This window comes from Pelophylax lessonae, assembly GCF_965119305.1.
Source record: "Pelophylax lessonae genome assembly, chromosome: 5".
Lineage (NCBI taxonomy): Eukaryota > Metazoa > Chordata > Amphibia > Anura > Ranidae > Pelophylax > Pelophylax lessonae.
The window spans coordinates 467129877-467151333 of NC_138772.1; the positions used below are offsets into that span (position 1 = coordinate 467129877).

Consider the following 21457-nt stretch of genomic DNA (forward strand, 5'->3'; position numbering starts at 1 on the left):
CCGCTTACAATATGCCAAACAGCACAGAGACAAGCCTCAAACCTTCTGGCACAAAGTCATTTGGAGTGATAGGACCAAAATTGAGCTTTTTGGCCACAACCATAAATGCTACATTTGGAGAGGAGTCAACAAGGCCTATGATGAAAGGTACACAATTCCTACTGTGAAACACGAAGGTGGATCGCTGATGTTTTGGGGATGTGTGAGCTACAAAGGCACGGGAAATTTGGACAGAATTGATGGCAAGATGAATGCAGTAAGTTATCAAAAAATACTGGAGGAAAATTTGCATTTATCATCCCGGAAGCTGCGCATGGGACGTACTTGGACATCCCAACATGACAATGATCCTAAATACAAGTCCAAGTTAACCTGTCATTGGCTACAGCAGAATAAAGTGAAGTTTCTTGAGTGGCCATCTCAGTCTCCTGACCTCAATATCATTGAGCCACTCTGGGGAGATCTCAGACGTGCCGTTCATGCAAGACAGCCCAAGAATTTACAGGAACTGGAGGCTTTTTGCCAGGAAGAATGGGCAGCTTTACCATCTGAGAAGATAAAGAGCCTCATCCACAAATACCACAAAAGACTTCAAGCTCTCATTGATGTTAAAGGGGGCATTACAGGGTATTAAGAACTGGGGTATGTAAACTTGTGATCGGGGTCATTTGGGTAGTTTCTGTTGTCATTATGATTTAAAAAGAGTAAACACAGATGATTGATAATAAATGGCTTCAGCCAAACACTAACCATAAGTGATAGAAAAGTTATTGTGTTATTATTCATATTCTCTGAAAAATGGTCAAGAGATCATAAATTCTGCCAGGGTATGTAAACTTATGAGCACAACTGTGTATGAATTTTGTAACTCATAGTCTCTATCATTTTCATGCACTTCTGCCATCTGAATTACCTGGATGATCTTGCCAATCACTTTTTTTTGTTCTAAACTGACCACACAAAGCAGAGAAGATGATCTCTGCCTGTGTGGTCAATTTTCAACCTTTGGCTGACCATTCAGAGGTACAGGACTCTGTGCAGACACACAGCATGCCTGTATGAGGTAGTATGTTCAGCCTCCACACCCCCAGACCAATCATAGCCTGCCTCTGGCACACACCCCCTCCCAATCTCAGCCTGTCTCTTAGGGCTCTTTCACACGGCCGCTCTGTGTGTCCGCAAATCATCCTATTTTTTTGCGGATGATTTGCGGACATAATGTAAGTCAATGGCATTGCGGATGTCAGCGGAATACCATCCGCTGACATCCGATTTTCTTCCTTTCAGTTCTGTTCAGTTTTTTGGAACGGAACAGAACCCTATTTTTTCATCCGTTCAAAAAACTGAAAGGAAGGAAAATCGGATGTCAGCGGTGTCACCCGCTGACATCCGCAATGCCATAGACTTACATTATGTCCGCATATCATCCGCAAACGGATGGGATGATATGCGGACTTACGGAGCGGATGACACAAATGTCATCCGCTCCGTGAAAAGAAAAAAAAAAAGTCCCGCAGGGGAGCTTTCACACGGAGCGGCCGTGTGAAAGAGCCCCTAAACATCTAAAACAAGGACTGAGAACCAAGCAAAGCTTAAAACTCAATCACCCAGCGCTCTGCACTACCAGTAAAAGATGTGCACTGTCACACAAATAATTTAACTCAAACAACTGCCGCCTAATACAACTACAATAAATAAATAAAAGTGCATATCAATCATGAAGAATCTTAATAAATATACACAAGCAGCGCTATGACCAAAGTAAAAACTTAGTCTGAATAAATATCTCTAAAATCACATGTGTCACACATAAATAGAGAAAAGTCAAATAGTGGAAACGTCCGTCACAAGCAGGGTTCTTGTGGGTCCCAATGAGGTATATATCTCCGGTGTGGAACAAAAGCTGACACTATGTCCTACCACCTCACCACGTGTAAATCACCCAAGATGGACACGCTTACCAGATCCCACTGCAATAAGAGCCTGCAAGGATATTGCAATCACGTCCAGTATTAATTTGTGTTAACCTTTTGGGGGTTTTGACCCTCTACTCTCCTGCCCTTAGGGAGGCTGGCATTCTTATATACCGAATAGCTCAACATATGAGAGTGTATTTTGCATTTCATGTTCTAGACTTTTCAGCTCATCGCAACCTCTTTCACACACATTGGAGCATTAGAGGGAGGTTGTACCACAATATTGCAAGAAGCTGTAGCCCTTGAGTGGGTTCAATTACTAGGCAAGTAGACTGTTCGCTTTGCAATTTGTTGGGAATTTTCACAAGAATGTAGTGAAAGTTGGAGCTCTGCTGATTTCCATCATCCGATCTTAATCACCATTTCGATGAGGTTCAGTCCTGAAGAAGACGAGTTTGTACCTCATCGAAATGGTGATTAAAATAAGCGTGTCCATCTTGGGTGATTTGCACGTGGTGAGGTGGTGGGACATAGTGTCAGCTTTTGTTCCACACCGGAGATATATCCCTCATTGGGACCCGCAAGAACCCTGCTTGTGACGGACATTTCTGGGTTGGGTATTTGTTGATACCAACAAATACCCAACCCAGAAATGAAAATTCAGAACAGGCATACAATCTAGAACAATGTTCCTTAATACACGTGAGTCCCTTGTGGATAGCCAATTATTAGTGTAAGTGCTCTAGATTGTCATGCCGCCATGATCTTTGTGACATCATCAGGAGGCTGCTGGCCTATCTAAGTTTAGCTGGCGAAACCTCCCAATTAGGTACCTCTAGGTCCGCCCTCCTTCCCCGTTGTGAATTAAACACTATGGGGGTTATTTACTAAAACTGCAGAGTGCAGAATCTGGTGCAACTCTACATAGAAACCAATCAGCTTCCATGTTTTCTTGCCAAAGCTCAACTGAACAAGCTGAAGTTAGAAGCTGATTGGCTCCCATGCACAGCTGCACCAGATTCTGAGTGCACCAGTTTTAGCAAATCTTCCCCAATGCCTCCTAGGATATGTGACATGCAAATCTCATGAGGCACAGGGAGCACAGTGCATATCATTTGCCTAAGTGGGTGATGTGCAGGAAGGCGGGAACAAATCCTCTTATTTAAAAAAGGTAAGTAAATAAATGAAGAGTCGCCATAAAACTATCCTGGATGAAAGTTCCTCTTTCTTGCCAAGATTAACCGCTTCCTGACTGTCTGCTGCCTATTTACTGCGGCAGTGCGGTCCTCCTGAGCAAACCAACGTAGACCTACGTCAGTTGCGCGCCTGCAGCTATGGGGCGAGCGTGCGCCACCGGTGGCGCTCTCCCGCCCCCATTCGGCAGGGGGGACTCCGATGCATGGGGCAGGCCGCTCCGATTGCCTCCTGACACCCGCGATCTCTCCCCGCTGAGAGAGAAGAATGGTCAGCTGTTGTAAACACAGCTGACCGTTCTTCTCCCTGGAATGATCACAGAGCACCTGTGATCCTTCTATATAGGAACACAGGTCTCTATGGTCATTCCACAAGCCACGCCCCTCCACAGTTAAAATCACTCCCCTAGGCTCACATTTAACCCCTCGATCACCCACAGTGTTAACCCCTTCCCTGCCAGTGTCATTATTACAGTAACTGTGCATATTTTTAGCACTGATTACTGTAGTATTGTCACTGGTCCCCCCAAAAGTGTCAAAAATGTCAGTTAGGGGTCTGATCTTTCCACTGAAATGTCGCAGTACCGCTAAAAATAGCAGATAGCTGCCATTACTAGTAAAATTACTAGTAAAAAAAAAACAAAAAACAATAAAAATGACAGTAGTTAGTAGACGCAATAACTTTTGCGCAAACCAATCAAAATACGCTTATTGTGATTTTTTTTACCAAAAACGTAGCAGAAAAACAATTTGGCCTAAAATGTTAAAAATTTTGATTTTTAAATTTTTTTTGAGAATTTTATATAGCAGAAAGTGAAAAATATTGTTTTTTTTCTCAGCATTGTCGCTCTTTTTTTTTATTTATAGAGCAAAAAAATAAAAATCGCACAGGTGATCATATACCACCAAAAGAAAGCTCTATTTGTGGGAAAAAAAGGACATCAATTTTATTTGGGTACATTGTCGCACGACTGCACAATTGTCCGTTAAAGTAACGCACTGCCGAATCGCAAAATTTGGCCTGGTCATTAGGGGAAAATCTTCCTGTCCAGAAGTGGTTAAATGGTGCTTCACTCAGAAGACCTAATCCTAGGCATTCTAGATCACATGGTGTCTGACTATGAGGAGCATTATATATATATATATATATATATATATATTTATATATATATATATATATACATACTGTATGTATACGTATAAATATACATATATATATATATATATATATATATATATATGTACACTTTAACTTATTTATAGTTATACAGTTATATAATAATTTATGATTTTGTGTTTCATACTTTATCATACCCGAGATGTTATAAACAAGAACACACAGTAAAAGAAAATCATATGTAAACAGTTGGTTTGGGCTGCTTGTCCTCGAATTACATGCAAAATAATTGTACCGCTTTCAGCACCTAAAATCGGAAACAATCATACCGCCAGGGAGGTTAAGTGTTTCACAACATTAGAGACTTCAGACATTCTATTATCTTTAATCAGAGAGGTTCACTGTCAGATAGGATTATCAACATGGCAGAAATATTATGTGGCAAAACTAGGCAGGCAGTAGAGAATGTATAAGTATTAAATACATATTGAGACTACTGTCCCTCCGAAGCAAAAAAGAGTTGCTTTGTTTCAACAGAAGTCTGCAGAGACTTTGCCAAATGAAATTCCCAGCACATGACTGTTTTTTTTTTCAGAATAAATATGAGTTTTAGCTCAAGGTAGACAAACGGCTTAGTGATGGAATTATTCTTTAATGATGCAGCATAAAACATGACCTCTGCCGATCACACAGAGTGGGCTGAATACTTCAGCAAAACCAACATTTTTAAATCATTCAGCTGCAGAAAAAGAGAGTTGTAATCAGGAAGATTAGCCTTTGCGACACTCGTCAGATCTGGGCAAGAAGGACTTTACTGCAAGTGTCATACACTGCTATAGAAAATAGGAGGTAAAATGTTATTTCCCAGGTTGGGAGTGATCTCAACAGCTTTAAGAGCAGCTGCTAATGTGTTTAATTTTCTAACACATCATTTTATCACTGGTAAGTGCTGTTCAGCCGTGTCATGTACAAATGTCGATAAAAGCTGAGACAAAAACAAACTACCATCTACAGAAAGGCCGACACATTTTAATAGAAATGCAGAAGCCAATGTTAGCTGTACACAAAATCATTTTGACGGACCATTTTGGATAAAAGCAATCCTAACACATCCTTGTGACTAATCCATGCCATTGTTTATTTCGTTTTGAAAAACAGACATATTATTAAAAGCTTAGATTAATTGTATAATATATTTATTTTACAAATATATATTTATTGCAGGGTGCACCCATACCACGTAGTTTGAAAAACATGCTGGGGTTTCTCATAGGAAAGCCCAACACTGTACTTTTCAGCTAATTTTCTAGATTGATTGAATTAAATATTTTCATCTTTACTAGGAGAAAAGCTGGAGGGTATGTCTGCTGTTCAAGTCTATTTTTATCACAACAGCTACAGAGATGAGCATAATTAATTTTCAAAACATGGCTGCAAGAGATAAAAATTAAATATTGCAACTTAATATCTGATTAAAAACAAATAGTTTAAGACTGTTTTTTTTGTTACTGTACATAATGTAGAAAATGAAAATGTATAAAAAATTACCCAAGATTTACTGTAATATAATTGTGGGACCAGCCTATTATTCCATAAAAGAATATATTGAAAGAATCATTTACCTTTTTGCATACAAAGTCACCTGGTAAGTAGACAATGGATTTCAACCTCAATAGCAAGTCATGAATCATCTGGGCATCACAACCCTGGAAAATAAATGAGAGAAAATTCACTATCATCCAAGATACAAATCCCCATGCTTGTTAAATATTGATAAAAATATATATGTATATGTAGCCTGGTGCTTAGCTGGCAAGGAAAAAACAACTACATAGACACCATGCTGTAGCTGCTCTATGGGGTTAATTTACTAAAACCGGAGAGTGCAAAATCTGGTGCAGCTTTGCATTGTAGCCTATCAGCTTCTAACTTCAGCTTGTTCAAAAAAGCTTTGGCAAAAAAAACCTGGAAGCAGAGCTGCACCAGATTTTGCACTCTCCAGTTTTAGTAAATCAACCCCTATGTGTTCACATAGGACTTCTATACTAACCTAGCCAGTGCCATTTCCCTTCTATCCAATGGAAGAAGACTTTGCGACATGTCGTACCAGATGAATACCAGTGATGGATTGTGGGAGAGTGAGTTTGCAGAAGGGGCTATTGTAGCAGATGGGAGAAGAATCTTAAAATCCCAAGAGTGGATATAATAAAGGAGAAGCCAGAGGAAGGTTTCCCTGGAGGAATAAGAGAAGAATGCCTCTTTCTGCAGGAGGACTGAGGCAGTCCAGGCTATGCACAATAAAAGCAGAGGGCCGTCATCCTTGGGCCTAAGACTGCAACCTAGACTGTTGGGAGCTGGACTGGAGTTTGCTTTGTACACAGAACCGGCGAGTGGCTGCTGGCTGGCTTTAATCTTCCGCTGCTAGCAGAGTGAGACTAACTGTCCTTTAGGAACACTATACCCCTGCATGCTACATAGTTACATAGTAGTTGAGGTTGAATAAAGACAACAGTTCATCCAATCCAACCTGTCCAACCAGTCCAACCTGTGCTGAGTCCTTAAAGGGATGGTATTTCCAACATAAAGTTTGGGCCCCACCAAATAGCTGGCAGAAGGTTGAGAACAAAGAGTTTAATAACTAACTGCTGTCATGGTCATCACCCACAGGTCTTTCCCTAGCCAAGGACACCCTTTGTAGGTTAAATACAAAAAGTACACCTTTGGATCATTTGCTGATTGCTGCCAGACAAGTAATTTTTTCAGCCATTTTATTATCATCATTTGATGCTATTTATTGTTACTATTATTCTTTGTTTGATGTTTTCCTGTGATGTATCTGCCAAATGTGAGTTATTATGCCTGGATGCTTTCTAACTGTTAATCAACAGAGAGCAATAACTTTCCCACTGTTTGATTCATCATTGCGCAGTTTCTCACCCTTAACCTGTGACAATATACTCTACTTGCAATCAAGTACAAGACAAGTCAATTGTCTTGGTGCCAATTTTTTTGTGCCTGTGTGGGGATACTTATATTTGTGTGTGCATAGGTTCCTGCAGCTATATTCTACCTAACCAGGTGTGTCAGAGAGTACAGAGCTGTTTGTAGAGTTGTGGCACTAGAAAAGAGAACCAATACATCCAGAAGCTCCTCCAATATAGACTAATGGGAATAGGCCGGCAACTCCAATATTATCATAAAGACTTTATTTGTTGCATGGGAGTGACATAAAAAGCAAACTGACGCATTTCAACAAGTAGCCTTGTTCACAGCATGGTGCTTAATGATGAGACAAGGCATATATACAAAATTGCTTCACTCAAAAAGGGCTGGCACAAAATAATCAAGCAATATGCACAGTTATACAGTTAAACAAAATCAAGTGGAACAAGGAAACAGGCGACAAACACAATACCAAGGATTTGATGGTAAATGGATATGTACAATTAAAATTCCATGAAAAATTTAGATATATGTACAAAAAAAATCCAAAAGGAATGATTATTACTAGTAAGAATTGGCCTGTAGGAACAAAAAGAATGAAAAAAAGAAAAGAAAAAGCAAAATATTAAAAGATATGCATTTCCTCTATTACATTTATTCAAAAAATGCATTCAAAAAATATGCTAGAAAATCTATAATATTAGTAGTAATAATGTGAGACCTGTATAAAAATACATATATGCAGAATTTTTCTTTATTTTAAAAAAAGGTCTACATCACATCTTGAATTTATACTCGTAGGGCTTCTAGTACCTAGGGTGAAAATCCACCAGACCTCTCTTTCGAAAAGCCTGTAGTGGACATCACCTCCACAAAGAGATCTTTTAACTCTTTCCACACCAGTAAACACAAAATAACTCATGTCACCTGCATGTAATTGTTTGAAGTGTCTAGAAATATGGGATTTTGTCATTTGTGTAGCTGCCACAATTGTAATGTTCCCCGATCCTAACCCGGTCTGGATGTGCCCCCAACATATTGTAACATGTGTAGCAAGGTTTCCAGGCCTGTGCCCTGAGGTGGGTCTGCCATTGTTACCGGTTACCTCTCCAACCCCCGTGAGCTGTGGCCCTGGGTGTGAGAACTGACACATTGACAACTCCGGCATCTTTGTTTGGTTGTTTTATTGTAGTTTTAGGGGATGGGAGAAGAGAATGAGTGGGATACTCCCTTGGCTTGACTATGTACAATTCTGGGACTTTTGTAGCAAAAATGTCCGTTAGTGCTGTCATGACGCCACCCGACGCTAGCCAACGCTTACTAACGCTTTGTATCTGTAAAAGCTGTGCTGTAACTCCGACTTAAGTCCAGAAGATCCAGGACTGTGGAACATTGAACATCTGACACTGCTTGCATTGCAAAGTCACTAACTACTTTCTCCAGCCTTGCCCTGGCTTGAGGTCGCTTGCTGTGTACTCCTGTATGGCTGCAACTGATGCACTCACACTGTGCATTAACTCTTCAGGGCCCAAACTGCAGGCGCCCCCTTTACCACTTCAGGGTCCTCAACCTAGGTACCCCCTTTGCAGCTAGCTGACACTTAGATCCTAGAATCTTCTCCGGAGTGGTCCTCACTGACTCTAGGCAGACCCCCAGGGGCAATCCTCAGTACTCACGACTTGTGTAGGCTTTCCTGGGACTGGACCCCTCTCGCTCTCCGCTGGTTCTCAGCACACTGGATCCCCTCAGCTCAACTCAGCACTCTCTGGATTCTCAGGCAGCACCCGAGACATCCGCTTCCTCTGACAGGAGGAGAGACAGCGGGGACTCTGGTGGACTCTGCTTTCCACCAAAAACCATGAGTCATGCCCACCCTCAAACTTATACCCACTCCCAGAATCCTTTATGGCAGAATCTGCCTTCTGGGGTAGTTACAATTTGGGTCTCCTCCACTGCCCTATGAGAAGCCTCTCACAGAGCCAGTGGGGAGACTCCCCCCTCATGAGACACACCTGGAAGCCATGACACCCTACCAAAAATAAATCATTGCCCTGCTGTTAGGCAGACAAAGCCCACTATACATTTACCTAGCATCCACCTGTAGGGTGCTACACATGCATGTGGTGCATTCTATAATATATATGACATTTTTAGTACCGGAATTTATAAAGTCACCGATTTTATATTCTCTACTGGTGGATTTGTAAACCACACTTTGATAACTTCTGCTATGCTTGGTACAGTAATGGCAAGTTCTTAAACAACAGCAAAAAGAACCGAACTGAGCCAGGTGGGCTTGGAGATAATATACTGCCCAGAGTCTGGCACGTCTACTAGAAAATCTGCAACCACTAGAGTACAATAAGATCTATGTCAGCAGACAAGACAGGGAAACATTTATAAATAATGTTTCTAATCTGTTTTAATTCCCGCTAAAATGTTGTTACAAATGTAACAGGGTTATTGTGCTGACGAGCTGGTTTACTTTTGGCTGAGACCCTGTTAGTCATAAAAGCTGATCTGTTTTTTTGGATACAATATTAACTGCCCTTTCAATATGACACTTTCCGTAGCCTCGCTCTCTGTCTAGAAGAGATATTATCACACTTCGGAGCATAAGGCCGGCCAATAACGGTTCAAATCCCGGCGAGTTCAGCAGGAAGCAGCCGAGATTTGAACTGTTAATAGGCAGGCTGAAGGATCAATCAACTTGAGTACAGCCAGCCTACCGGATTTGCTTGCAATTATCGCAAGCAGCTGCTATAGCCGTATATGGCCTGCCTAACCATCCACAGTGGACATTTTATTCTAATATATTCCCCCACACGAACAGCTTTAATGGTATGTACGGGATGACAGCTGGAAGCAAGGAGGAGGAAATTACTCACACACTCCTTACAAAAAGTCTGTGTACTAACAATACCTCAGGAGTGTGATGTCCAGAAAATTAATACTGTCAGAACCAATGTCATTGCTAAATTCCAAATGTAAATCATTACCATTGATGTAAGAAACAAAAGAAGATAAGAATTCCGTACACATTGTTCCAGACCCACACTAGGTCATCGTTATATTTACCATACCATATGATTTTATCTGTAAATGGGTTTGAGTCAGAAAATAAAGCCCATATACAGATTGGAGAGAAATTGGGACCCATTGAGGCTCCTTTGCACTGGAGATAAAAAAACAGATCAAAAATAAAATAGATATGTGTTAATAGAACATCCATAGACTTGACTAAAAAAATTTTAAGTTCTACAGTATAGGAACTATAATGTGTCAAATGAAATTTTAAGGCCTCCAGTGCAAGGTGATGTGAATGCAAGAATAGAGAGATTTAACATCTAGTGTAACCCATACATGTGCGCTCTGTCAACAAATATCCTGAGTGTGTAAAAATATAGATAACATGTCTTTTATACAGTAACTACAATGAGGGGGGGGCAAGTGGGACTTTATAGGTGCAAATGATGGAGAAAAATCTGAATTCTCAAAAATTTAACATTTTATTACAGAAAGAAAATAAGGACAAGACAATACATTTGATTAAAATGTTAAAAGCAAGAAAATGCACTTGATAATATCAACTCTACATGTTTCGCCATCTTCATAATAGCTTCTTCAGGAGTTTTGCCAGATATTTCTCGAAAGTGAACATTTCTAAATTGCAAAAAAGAGAACATAAACGATAGGACAAGAATATACATTTCTAGGGCATATACCAATGGTCCTAAATTGAATGCCCTAATGAACTTCGTGATTCTAGTGCTAGTATCTAAAAGGTACCTTATGGAGACCTGGACCCTTTCTTTTGCCGGAAGTAAGGATAATGTGGGCGCCGGAGCCGAGGTGAGTAGAGAGGAAGAAGGAACTGAGACATCCAGCCCCTTATAGTTGACCCATAGAGAGGATGATAGCCAAGCCAAAGAATATACGTATTGAAAATAGGAGACTGCAATATGGAGATACATTGAAAAATATGAGCTGCATGACCTCAGAATAGGGGTCATATATCTAATTGATGGACTCAAATATATTTACCTGTATTGATAAAAAATGCAATATACTTCAGGGAGTACCCCAATTTCAAAAAACCGGGCGGGAAACAAGAAATTATCCCATAAAAATCCCAAAGAGGAGGTATCCCTTTAAGGAAAACGAGAAATTTAGATATAGTATGAATAGATCATGAATTTTAAAGAAAAGAAAACAAATACATTCATGGTTTGTCTAATAGGGATATTTACCCTCATGATGCAAAGGTTAAGCACATAAATTTCCATCCACACTTGTATATGAGCGGACCGTCAAATCACAAAAAATTCTGCCAATGGTGCGCTCTATGTTCACAGTATACAAAAGATTTGGATAATGTGAACAATGACATTAAGCAACTTTACCTTGACAGTACATTGCTGCTGAACGATCTCTCTTTTTCCCAGAGAGAAATTAAAATGCAAAAACAATTAGAATCATTTGTAGGCAATCTGATAAAAACAAAAGAAAAAAAGTTCGCCAGAGATAAGCAAGCCTATCAACAAGACGAAGCATATCATTGGACGAGAGAAAGAAATAATAAACGAATTTCAAAAAATTCCCATTCCAGCTCCTTCCATTCACAAAAGCACACAAATGAAGTCAGTGATTCGGACTTATCGTCTCAATCATCCACTTCATCATCACATGTTAGGTCTCAGCACCATACTAATTCTAATGGTCCTCACAAACGCAAAATTGAGGGTAAAAGAAACCCAAATATGTCCTCCAAACGCACTTCCCTTTTTCCTCCTGAACATCACCACACACTTCCTCAATCCCCTTCCCAATTTTCACATAATCTTGGGGATTTAGCTATTGAAAATTCTGTAGTTACCCCAAGTCCTAACACCACATTTCCCTCTAAAATGAGTCACAGCACAGTGGTGAATCATGAAGTTCGCACGGCACCTATTTTCCAGCCCACAAAGAGTCAACCCAGTTAGCAACCATCTCTGGAGCCTCAGAGCTTGGACTCTGACGCTCTGAAAGTCATAAATCTATCTAGCAAAAAACTTAATGAAACCCAAATACAGGTTCTTTCCCTTGGTCTAACCTATTGCCCTACGCAAAAAATTGATACTTTTGAGTTAATTAAGGATGTTCACCTGTTTGCTCGCAGATTAATGTTTAAAGTAATTTATGATAAAGACAGTCACTCTGTTGATCAGCTTGATCGGCCTCACTGTCAGCCTGCACAGGACCATGAACTTTCTTTGGCTGAGATGCAGGCTCTGAGTGATCTGATGGAGCTCTGGGAAGAGGGTGAATCGTCAGGTTGGCCCTTTAGTGAGGAGCTAACTCAATCGTTGGCAACTCAAAAGGATCATGAAGTGGATATCATATTTCCACCTCCAGCTACCTATAAATCTAAATCGCAATTTTTTCCTTTACTGCAATCCAACCCTAATATTTGGGCTTTTACCCAACAAGTGATCAAGGAGATCCAAAAAATCAAGTGGAGAGATTTGAACTCCTCAAATCTGAATGATAGTCAGATTGAGGCCATTCAATCGCTTCAGAACGACCCCTCCCTTACTATTAAACCTTCAGATAAGGGAGGTAATGTCGTTGTAATGGATACAACTGGATATGAGGCTATGGTCTTAGATATTCTAAACAATAAAGATTGGTATAGAAAAATTTCTGAAAGTTTCTTAGCAAGAATAGTCACCAAATATCGTCAACTCATTTCTGAGGCTTACTCTAGAGCCCTTATAAATAAAAAAACATGGGAGTTTTTGAATATCAAAGATCCAAAAACACCCACTATGTATGCCCTACCCAAGGTTCACAAGAACCTCCAAAAACCTCCAGGCAGACCAATAGTCTCTGGTAATGGCTGTTTAACAGAGCGAGCCAGCCAATTAGTGGATGACTACTTACGTCCCCATGTATTGGCCTTACCCTCCTATATTAGAGATACAAGTGACTTGATTAGAGCCATAGATGGCATTCAGGTTCCACAAGACGCATGGCTGGTTGGTATTGATGTAGAGGCCCTCTACAACTCCATTCCGCATCATTGCAGGGTTAGAGTTGTGGAGGGCTTCTTGTCTGAGAGAGGTGGCGCCTCATCAGAATACAATGTTTTCATCATCTCACTTCTTAGATTCATTCTGTCCAACAATGTCTTTTTGTTTAACGGTTCCCATTACCTCCGGGTGCAGGGGGTGGCTATGGGGACCAAGTGTGCCCCCTCTTATGCCAACCTGCACCTGGGGGGATGGGAACGTAATCTCTTCTCTAGAGATGATCTGGAGTCATTTCTCTCCTGTGTACTCCTGTGGAGAAGATTTATTGATGACATTTTTATGATTTGGACAGGTTCTCTAACCAGTTTATTGAAATTTCTTGAGATGTTGAAAATTAATGATTTCAATCTAAAATTTACACATACATATAGTCAAAAGTCTTTGGATTTTCTTGATATTACAATATATGTAGGTGAGGATGGAACTTTGGGCACCACTCTTTTTCGCAAAACCACTGCAGGTAATACCATCTTGAGGGCAGACAGTTCCCACCCCCAACCATTGGTATCGAGTATATCATATAGCCAGTATTTAAGATTGAGGCGCAACTGCACCAAATCAGAAGACTTTGAGAGAGAGGTTAAAACTTACAGAGACGACTCCTATGCAGAGGATATAGTAGGGCATGCCTTAAGAGATCTTATCATAGAGCAAAAAAATGGAATAGGACTGACTTGATTTTCGGTAAAAAGAAAAAACAACCAATACTGATGAGGTACGTTTAATCACACGGTACTCTGGCCAACATGACCAGGTACGATCAATTTTAAAGAAGTTTTGGTACCTCCTAGAGGCTGATGAAAAAGTATCTAAATACATTAGTGACCGTCCTCAGATAACATTTAAAAGGTCGCGATCATTAAGGGACCAGTTGGTCCATAGTCATTATACCTCTTCTAGTAAATGTAAAAGAAGATTAACGGGCACATATTCTTGCAGAAGATCTAACTTCTGCAGATATTTGCCCAATTTGAGTGAAATCATTCTCCCCAATGGTAAATTATACAGACCCAACTTTTATGCAAATTGTCAAACTGTTGGAGTCGTGTATTTAATGTACTGTAGTTGCAAAGCCTTCTACATAGGCAAAACTAAAAGACCGTTTTTCCATAGAATTCGTGATCATGTTAAATTGGTCAAAAACAAGAAGTTCGAAAGTCCCATTAGCCGCCATATGGGCTTATATCATGGCTTTGGCGATAAAATGATGACTTTTTTTTGCTTTGGAACACATCCCACTGAGTGAACGAGGTGGCAGTGTAGATAGAAATTTATTGCAACGTGAAACAAAATGGATATTTAATTTATCAGCTATTCAGTATCCTGGTATAAATGAATCCATAAGTTTCAAGCCCTTTCTTGGCTAGGTAATGTCAAATGAATTTATTGTTGGTTGAGATCCAGAATCTGGGTTATAAACTAACAGATTGGATCCAGGCACTTTTTGTTGCAGGGTCCCCCTTTCTGTGCTTTAAGCAGTGATAATTTGTATTGTTGATATGAATTATTTGTATGGTATTTTTCAGATGTGGCTTGTCTACTTTTGAATGAACAAGGAATTCTTCTCTGTAATTAGATTACTTTTGATGATTCCTGACCCTTGCCGTCAAAGTAAGTATGACTGTGGGTGTGGACCTGTTTAGGTGACCCATTTCCATCTAATTGAGAGTTAATTTGAACTGGGCTTCTCTTTTGCCTCTGTTCTTGTTGCCCATATGGGCACCCGCGGTGCCCTACCTTACTTTTCCAGACAATTTGGTCCGGCCTGGTTTGTAGCAGCACCGCTTGTGATTCCCAGTTGATCCTTTATTGGAGCCTTATGTCATATTTCTTTTCTCTTTTTCCAAATTTTCTTATTGGATGAATGTACATTTTTAATCCTAAATATAGAGAGAAACAATCGGGTCGATTTTTGTATGTGACTGTGTCCTATAAAATCTTCCTATAATTTAGATTCCTTAAACAATATTTCTGCTTGAGTTTTGGGATCTCTGTTGATTTCATCTTAAATCCATGTCGGACTAAGTGTCTTGATGTATTCACCTTCTCTGCTTACATGGCGACTGGACCGGATGTTGTTGTCCTCGACTTCCGGTTTCCGGATCGTGCCATGTGATGCGGTCGCGTCTGTATGACGCACTTCCTGCTTGGCTTCAATTGGACGACTGGATACGCCTCGCTCTCACTCCCTCGGTGACGTCAGACGCCGAGGGAGTGGAGAGGATGTATAAATGCCGGCGCAACACGGTCAGCATTACACTAGACCACCGGGGAACGATACATGCGTTTGGAGACCTATGCGGTAATGGAACATTTGTGCTTCTAATTTTTCTTTTTTGATTTCGTGGGCATTGATACATTAACTGAATTACCTTCTGCTCTGTGCTCCTTTCTTTCTTTTGCGCAGTTTCTTATTAGAGTGCACCATTGGAAGAATTTTTTGTGATTTGACGGTCCGCTCATATACAAGTGTGGATGGAAATTTATGTGCTCAACCTTTGCATCATGAGGGTAAATATCCTTACTAGACAAACCATGAATGTATTTGTTTTCTTTTCTTTAAAATTCATGATCTATTCATACTATATCTAAATTTCCCGTTTTCCTTAAAGGGATACCTCCTCTTTGGGATTTTTATGGGATAATTTCTTGTTTCCCGCCCGGTTTTTTGAAATTGGGGTACTCCCTGAAGTATATTGCATTTTTTATCAATACAGGTAAATATATTTGAGTCCAGCAATTAGATATATGACCCCTATTCTGAGGTCATGCAGCTCATATTTTTCAATGTATCTCCATATTGCAGTCTCCTATTTTCAATACGTATATTCTTTGGCTTGGCTATCATCCTCTCTATGGGTCAACTATAAGGGGCTGGATGTCTCAGTTCCTTCTTCCTCTCTACTCACCTCAGCTCCGGCGCCCACATTATCCTTACTTCCGGCAAAAGAAAGGGTCCAGGTCTCCATAAGGTACCTTTTAGATACTAGTACTAGAATCACGAAGTTCATTAGGGCATTCAATTTAGGACCATTGGTATATGCCCTAGAAATGTATATTCTTGTCCTATCGTTTATGTTCTCTTTTTTGCAATTTAGAAATGTTCACTTTCGAGAAATATCTGGCAAAACTCCTGAAGAAGCTATTATGAAGATGGCGAAACATGTAGAGTTGATATTATCGAGTGCATTTTCTTGCTTTTAACATTTTAATCAAATGTATTGTCTTGTCCTTATTTTCTTTCTGTAATAAAATGTTCAATTTTTGAGAATTCAGATTTTTCTCCATCATTTGCACCTATAAAGTCCCACTTGCCCCCCCTCATTGTAGTTACAATTTATCATAGGGATGTGGTGCTTTTATTTTATATCTCTAGCAATATTCTTTCAAAATGATGTCTTTTATACAGTAGAGCCATGCAATCTGTGGCTGCAGATATTTTTCTACCCAAGCACCAAATTTATCTAAGAGGGAACCAATACCCGCACCTATGGGACCACCCCTGATTGGGGTGTCATCTTTGGGTGGATCATGAAGGAGATACACTGCAACCACCCATACCAGAGACAATTTGAGTAAAATTGAAAGAGATGCCCTTCAGGGGTTAAAACCCTGCCAGGACTTAGTTATATGTGAGGCTGACAAGGGTGGGTTGGTGGTAGTTTTTGCTCCAGAGGACTATTATAAAGAAGCCTTACGCCAGCTCAACGATATCTCCACATACCAGGTTTTGAAAACAGATCCCACGCCAAATTTTCAAACACTGTTAGATGCTGGACGGGTTATGGGAGCAGTAACCTCCAAAATTTCAGAGTACCTAATGGTTGATAGTCCTGTAGTCCTGGTATTTTACTGAATACGTTGTATCCAGTGGTCGGAGGCAACTTCAGAGCCAGAGCACCCGCATTTGGATACCATCATTAATTCCAGGGTGTTTTCCCACGTGAGAGCACTGCTTCTTACTTTTGTCTGTGTGGCTCCTCCAATATAAATATAAATTTTGCAAAAGAGTACTGGTGCCCAAAAAAGGTAAGCAGCATTCCATCGCAATGTCTGCTGTCTATTTAATTTTTTTTTTTTCAATATATAAAATACAATTGTTTTTCTGTGATGCATAGTTTAATTTAAACCATTATTTTTTAAATCCTAAAAGAGACTCACTTTAAATAATTCCACATTGTTAACAATAGCGAGGTTGACATCAACTGCAATAGCTAGCTGCATTCTTGTCGGCATTTCCTCCAAAAGCTCTGACTCATCTGTTAGTGTATTGTAAAGAAATAATACAGTTAGATAATATTTATACAAAATACAGGTAATACTTTGTTAACGCAAAATGGATTCTAGTTTTTAATGGCTAATAATGTGAATGGGCAGTAGACTGTGGATAATGTTCAATGACCTACAAGAAAGCTATAGAGATGGAGAACTTGTACAATGAAATACTATATTCCATCTACATACAATACATACTATACGTTATATACATACCTAGCATTCCTTGTGAATCCCATGTATACTCATACCAGCTCAGCACACGATTCTGAACATGTTTAGGGATTTTGTTTTTGCTCATGTATGAAATAGTTTTGTCAACACAAGAGCGGTAATAGCTCTGTCCTGAGGTTGCAGCTCCAATCACATCACGCATCTATAAGAATACATTTGAAGAACATATTATCAGAAATTGGCTTATTTAAAGGGTACAAAATGGAATAAAAAGTTTCCTTACATTTAGGGAAAAAGCTAGATTGACAGCAGAGGGATTTTTACAGCAGGTCTCATCTAGCAGCGTGGACAGATGGACACCTCAGCATGGACACTAATGGCATTTTCTGTGGTCTAGTCCTAAGAGCTGCTTATCTTTGGTTAGCCAAGTTTTTAAAATTTTCCTTCCACTATTCTTGCAATCATTTTTGACCACTGCCTGTTTAGAATTCCATCAACCTCCTACTTTTATGAATTTTTCATATCAACAAAAAGATTTTTACAAAATTAATACATTGGTGCTAAAGAGTACAAGACAGAAGGTGCTAGGAAATGAAAATATAATGGAAGCAAATTGAAAAGAGCATCCAAAGGACTGTCGTACATTTTAAGCATGTTGGAGAGAGTGCATTTGCATCCCAATTTGAATGCAGGTTCCTGAAGCAAGCAAAGCAAAATGTGATGTTTGCTGAGGCCTTATTAACCCCTGAAGCAGAACTCCAGGCAGATATAAAAGACACACATTGATACAACAACGTATTTAATAATATTTAATTTTGTATTTTTTTATATGAATAGTATTTGTGTTGGTATCAACATCTTGCAATCCCAAATACTCTTTATATTTTCTTGACTACCGACACTCGAACCATAATGACAGTATTCTATGTGATACTAATGTAAGTGTATAAATTAATAATACAATAATTATTTTTTTTTTTATTTATAAAGTTTATTAGATACAACCAGATACAGGCAATGCACATATTATACAAAAGAAAAAAAGAAAGAACCTCGGTAAGAGTTTGACATCATCACATATATAAATCAACTCTCCTCTTAAATACCGCAAAAAAGAAAATGCCCTCTCTGGTATGTAACTTTTTTTTTTTTTTTCAAGTAGACAGAAAAGTCTACCATTAAGAACAAATAATAAAGAAAGAAAGAGAGAGAGAAGGAGAAAAAAAAAAAGAGGGGGGGGGGGGAGAAAATAAAATGTATCCCCAAACTATGTTTGACCCTACCGTCAGACCACATACTATTTTAGAAACAACTGCCCACTCATTTAATCATTCTGCCATAAGGCTTACCCCTTCTCTTGAGGTAATATATAGATCCCACATCTTCCATTTTTCCGCATGTCCATCTCCTCTATGCTGGGAGGACGCGATCAGATTTTCCATCCTATTAATCTCCTCCACCCTCTTGAGCCATTGAGCAATCTGCGGAGGGGTCGTCTTTTTCCACATAGATGGTATACATGCCCGGGCAGCATTCAAAAGAGGGCAGAGCATAGATTTTTTAAAGGCCCCAAGTGGAGCATCTACCACTTGAAGCAAAAAATTATAATACAATAATTAATAAATATTATTAAAGCCCAATTAAGGGTTGGGCAACCCTAGTCCTCTGACAACCTAACTCACCCCACCACATCCCCACCACCGCTTCATATATACTTTTTTAAATTGTTTAATATACATACCTTTATCAGCTGTCTCTGCTGGCTGGTCATGTAAAGTTATGGGATCCTCTTCATCTTATGGTCTTCTGTGGCTGAGGTTGGTCCTGGATGCTGCAGAGAATGAAGCTTGTGTATAGAATTGAGTGACATTCTCTGCAGCACCCATCCTCTTGTGAGCAGCTGAATGACATCCTAGGCTCACTGGAAGAGGGATGGATGGCTCTGGGTGCCATTCAGCCTGGAAAAGGAAGATAACTGCAGAATGCAGCCTTAAGCCTTGGGACCAGTGCTGGAGAGGACATGAGTTTTGCAGCCATAGCTGCCTTGTTATTTTAACAACATTTGGACAATTTACTTTTTTTTTTTTTTACCCAAAGCTTGAGTTGGGCTTTAAGTTATGTCAGTATAAAACCTGGATATTCCCTTCTCAGAAATGTAGATAAATTGTCTCATAAAGTCCTCGGACTTTTGACTGCTATCGGAAAAAATCTCTTTGTACTGCTGGCAAACAGATAATAATTCTTATCTTCTTTCTCATTCTTTTCTGTGATTGTCTGGGAAACAAAAAAGCTCACCACTTGTGAGAGAAGGCACAGCCTCCACAGCTGACCAATTTAAGCCTGCAGTAAAGAAACTTAAAGCAGAACTGCAATGCATCTGAGCACCACACACCACAAACACTATTTAATTCATTTTTAATATTCAAAGCAAACTCATATATCCATCAATGTCTCCATGTTTTTTTTTTTTTAAATCACTTTGAAAAACACCCCCTAGCATTTCTGGCTGTGGCCATCTTGAGCAAGGGCAGACAATTCATTAAGCATTTATTTCCTGGAATCCATCTGCCCTTAGCTCAGGCATGCAGGCAGGAGGGCGTGCTTAGCTGAGAAAACTCCTCCTCCAATCCTGAAGACTGATGGGATGTATGGCATCATTTGCCTAGGCATGGAATCTATGAAGTAAAATGTAAAATAACGTTTAAAACAAGTGAATATGAGCCAGTGTTGGCAGGGGGCTGTGGCAGGCACGATCGTGGCTAATGGAAGTTTAAGCAGTGATGTGTATTATTGCAAGCGTTTTCATCCCCCTTGGAAGTATCCTGTGGATTGCACTCTCCATCTGAGGGTTGTTTTAGAGCTCTGGTTACCTGGTGGGTCTGTGTTTAGGCCACACCAAAGCCCTGTACCTGCTTTGATTGCCCCTCCTGCGGCTAACTACACAACAGCTTCTCCTTTGGCCTTAGGGGAAATACCTCTCTCTTCCCTCCTTCCTGGTGTGAAATTTGGATTTTAACTCTTGTTTGAGCAATCCCTGCGGATTCCGTATTAATGCAACCAATTGCAGTTTTTGGTGTGGTATTACATATCTTCTGAGGTGTCAAACAGTGAAACATGTTGGGATTGCTACACCATGACAAGCGACTGTAATGAATTCACTATGTGGATATCAAACATGAATTCTTTTCATGTTTTTAATATGTCTATATCTTCTTTCTCTACTTTTTAACATAAAATATATGAATAAAGTAATTGAATTTTAGTATGTGACTACGACTCAAGTTATTGGCATCTAAAGAATCCCAGCTCTTATGTAGAGCATTTCTAGTGTCCTGTTTTGAATATGATATACTTTCCAATCTACTTACTAATGCTAGTAGCATAATGATTAAAAATAGTCAATGTTGATTAGGAGAGTGAAGTTCCACTTTAATATCTTTTTGGTTATTGTTGGGATAGAAGGTTATTCTCTCACCAACGGGGGCTGTCTTTTAAAAATCAATTTGAGTTCCTTAAATGAGAGACAAATACTGTATAAACATATAATTTTACCATATGCTGGATACCATTATATATTTATACAGTTTAATATAATTGTTATGCTGTTACAGTGTTTAACATCTTGTACTGCTTACATTACTTCATGGTACAGACTTTACCACCTTGTTTGAGTTTAAACTATATGGCTACTGAGTCTTTGTGGGTTCGGCATGCTTAATTTTCTAAACTGAAGAGTCTGGACAGAAAATATATTCATGACCAATA

General features: G+C 39.5%; 1 protein-coding gene across 1 annotated transcript in view; it reads right to left on the bottom strand.

Annotated features, from left to right (window-relative positions):
- The window catches only part of CNGB3 (cyclic nucleotide gated channel subunit beta 3), a gene marked incomplete at its 5' end in the record, with an annotated part of 244413 nt that overhangs the window by 59990 nt on the left and 162966 nt on the right, over positions 1–21457 (bottom strand). The window contains 3 exons of the mRNA XM_082259003.1: positions 5849–5932; positions 17405–17502; positions 17735–17894. Coding sequence (XP_082115129.1) covers positions 5849–5932; positions 17405–17502; positions 17735–17894 — 342 coding nt within the window. The remainder of the gene's footprint in view (positions 1–5848; positions 5933–17404; positions 17503–17734; positions 17895–21457) is intronic.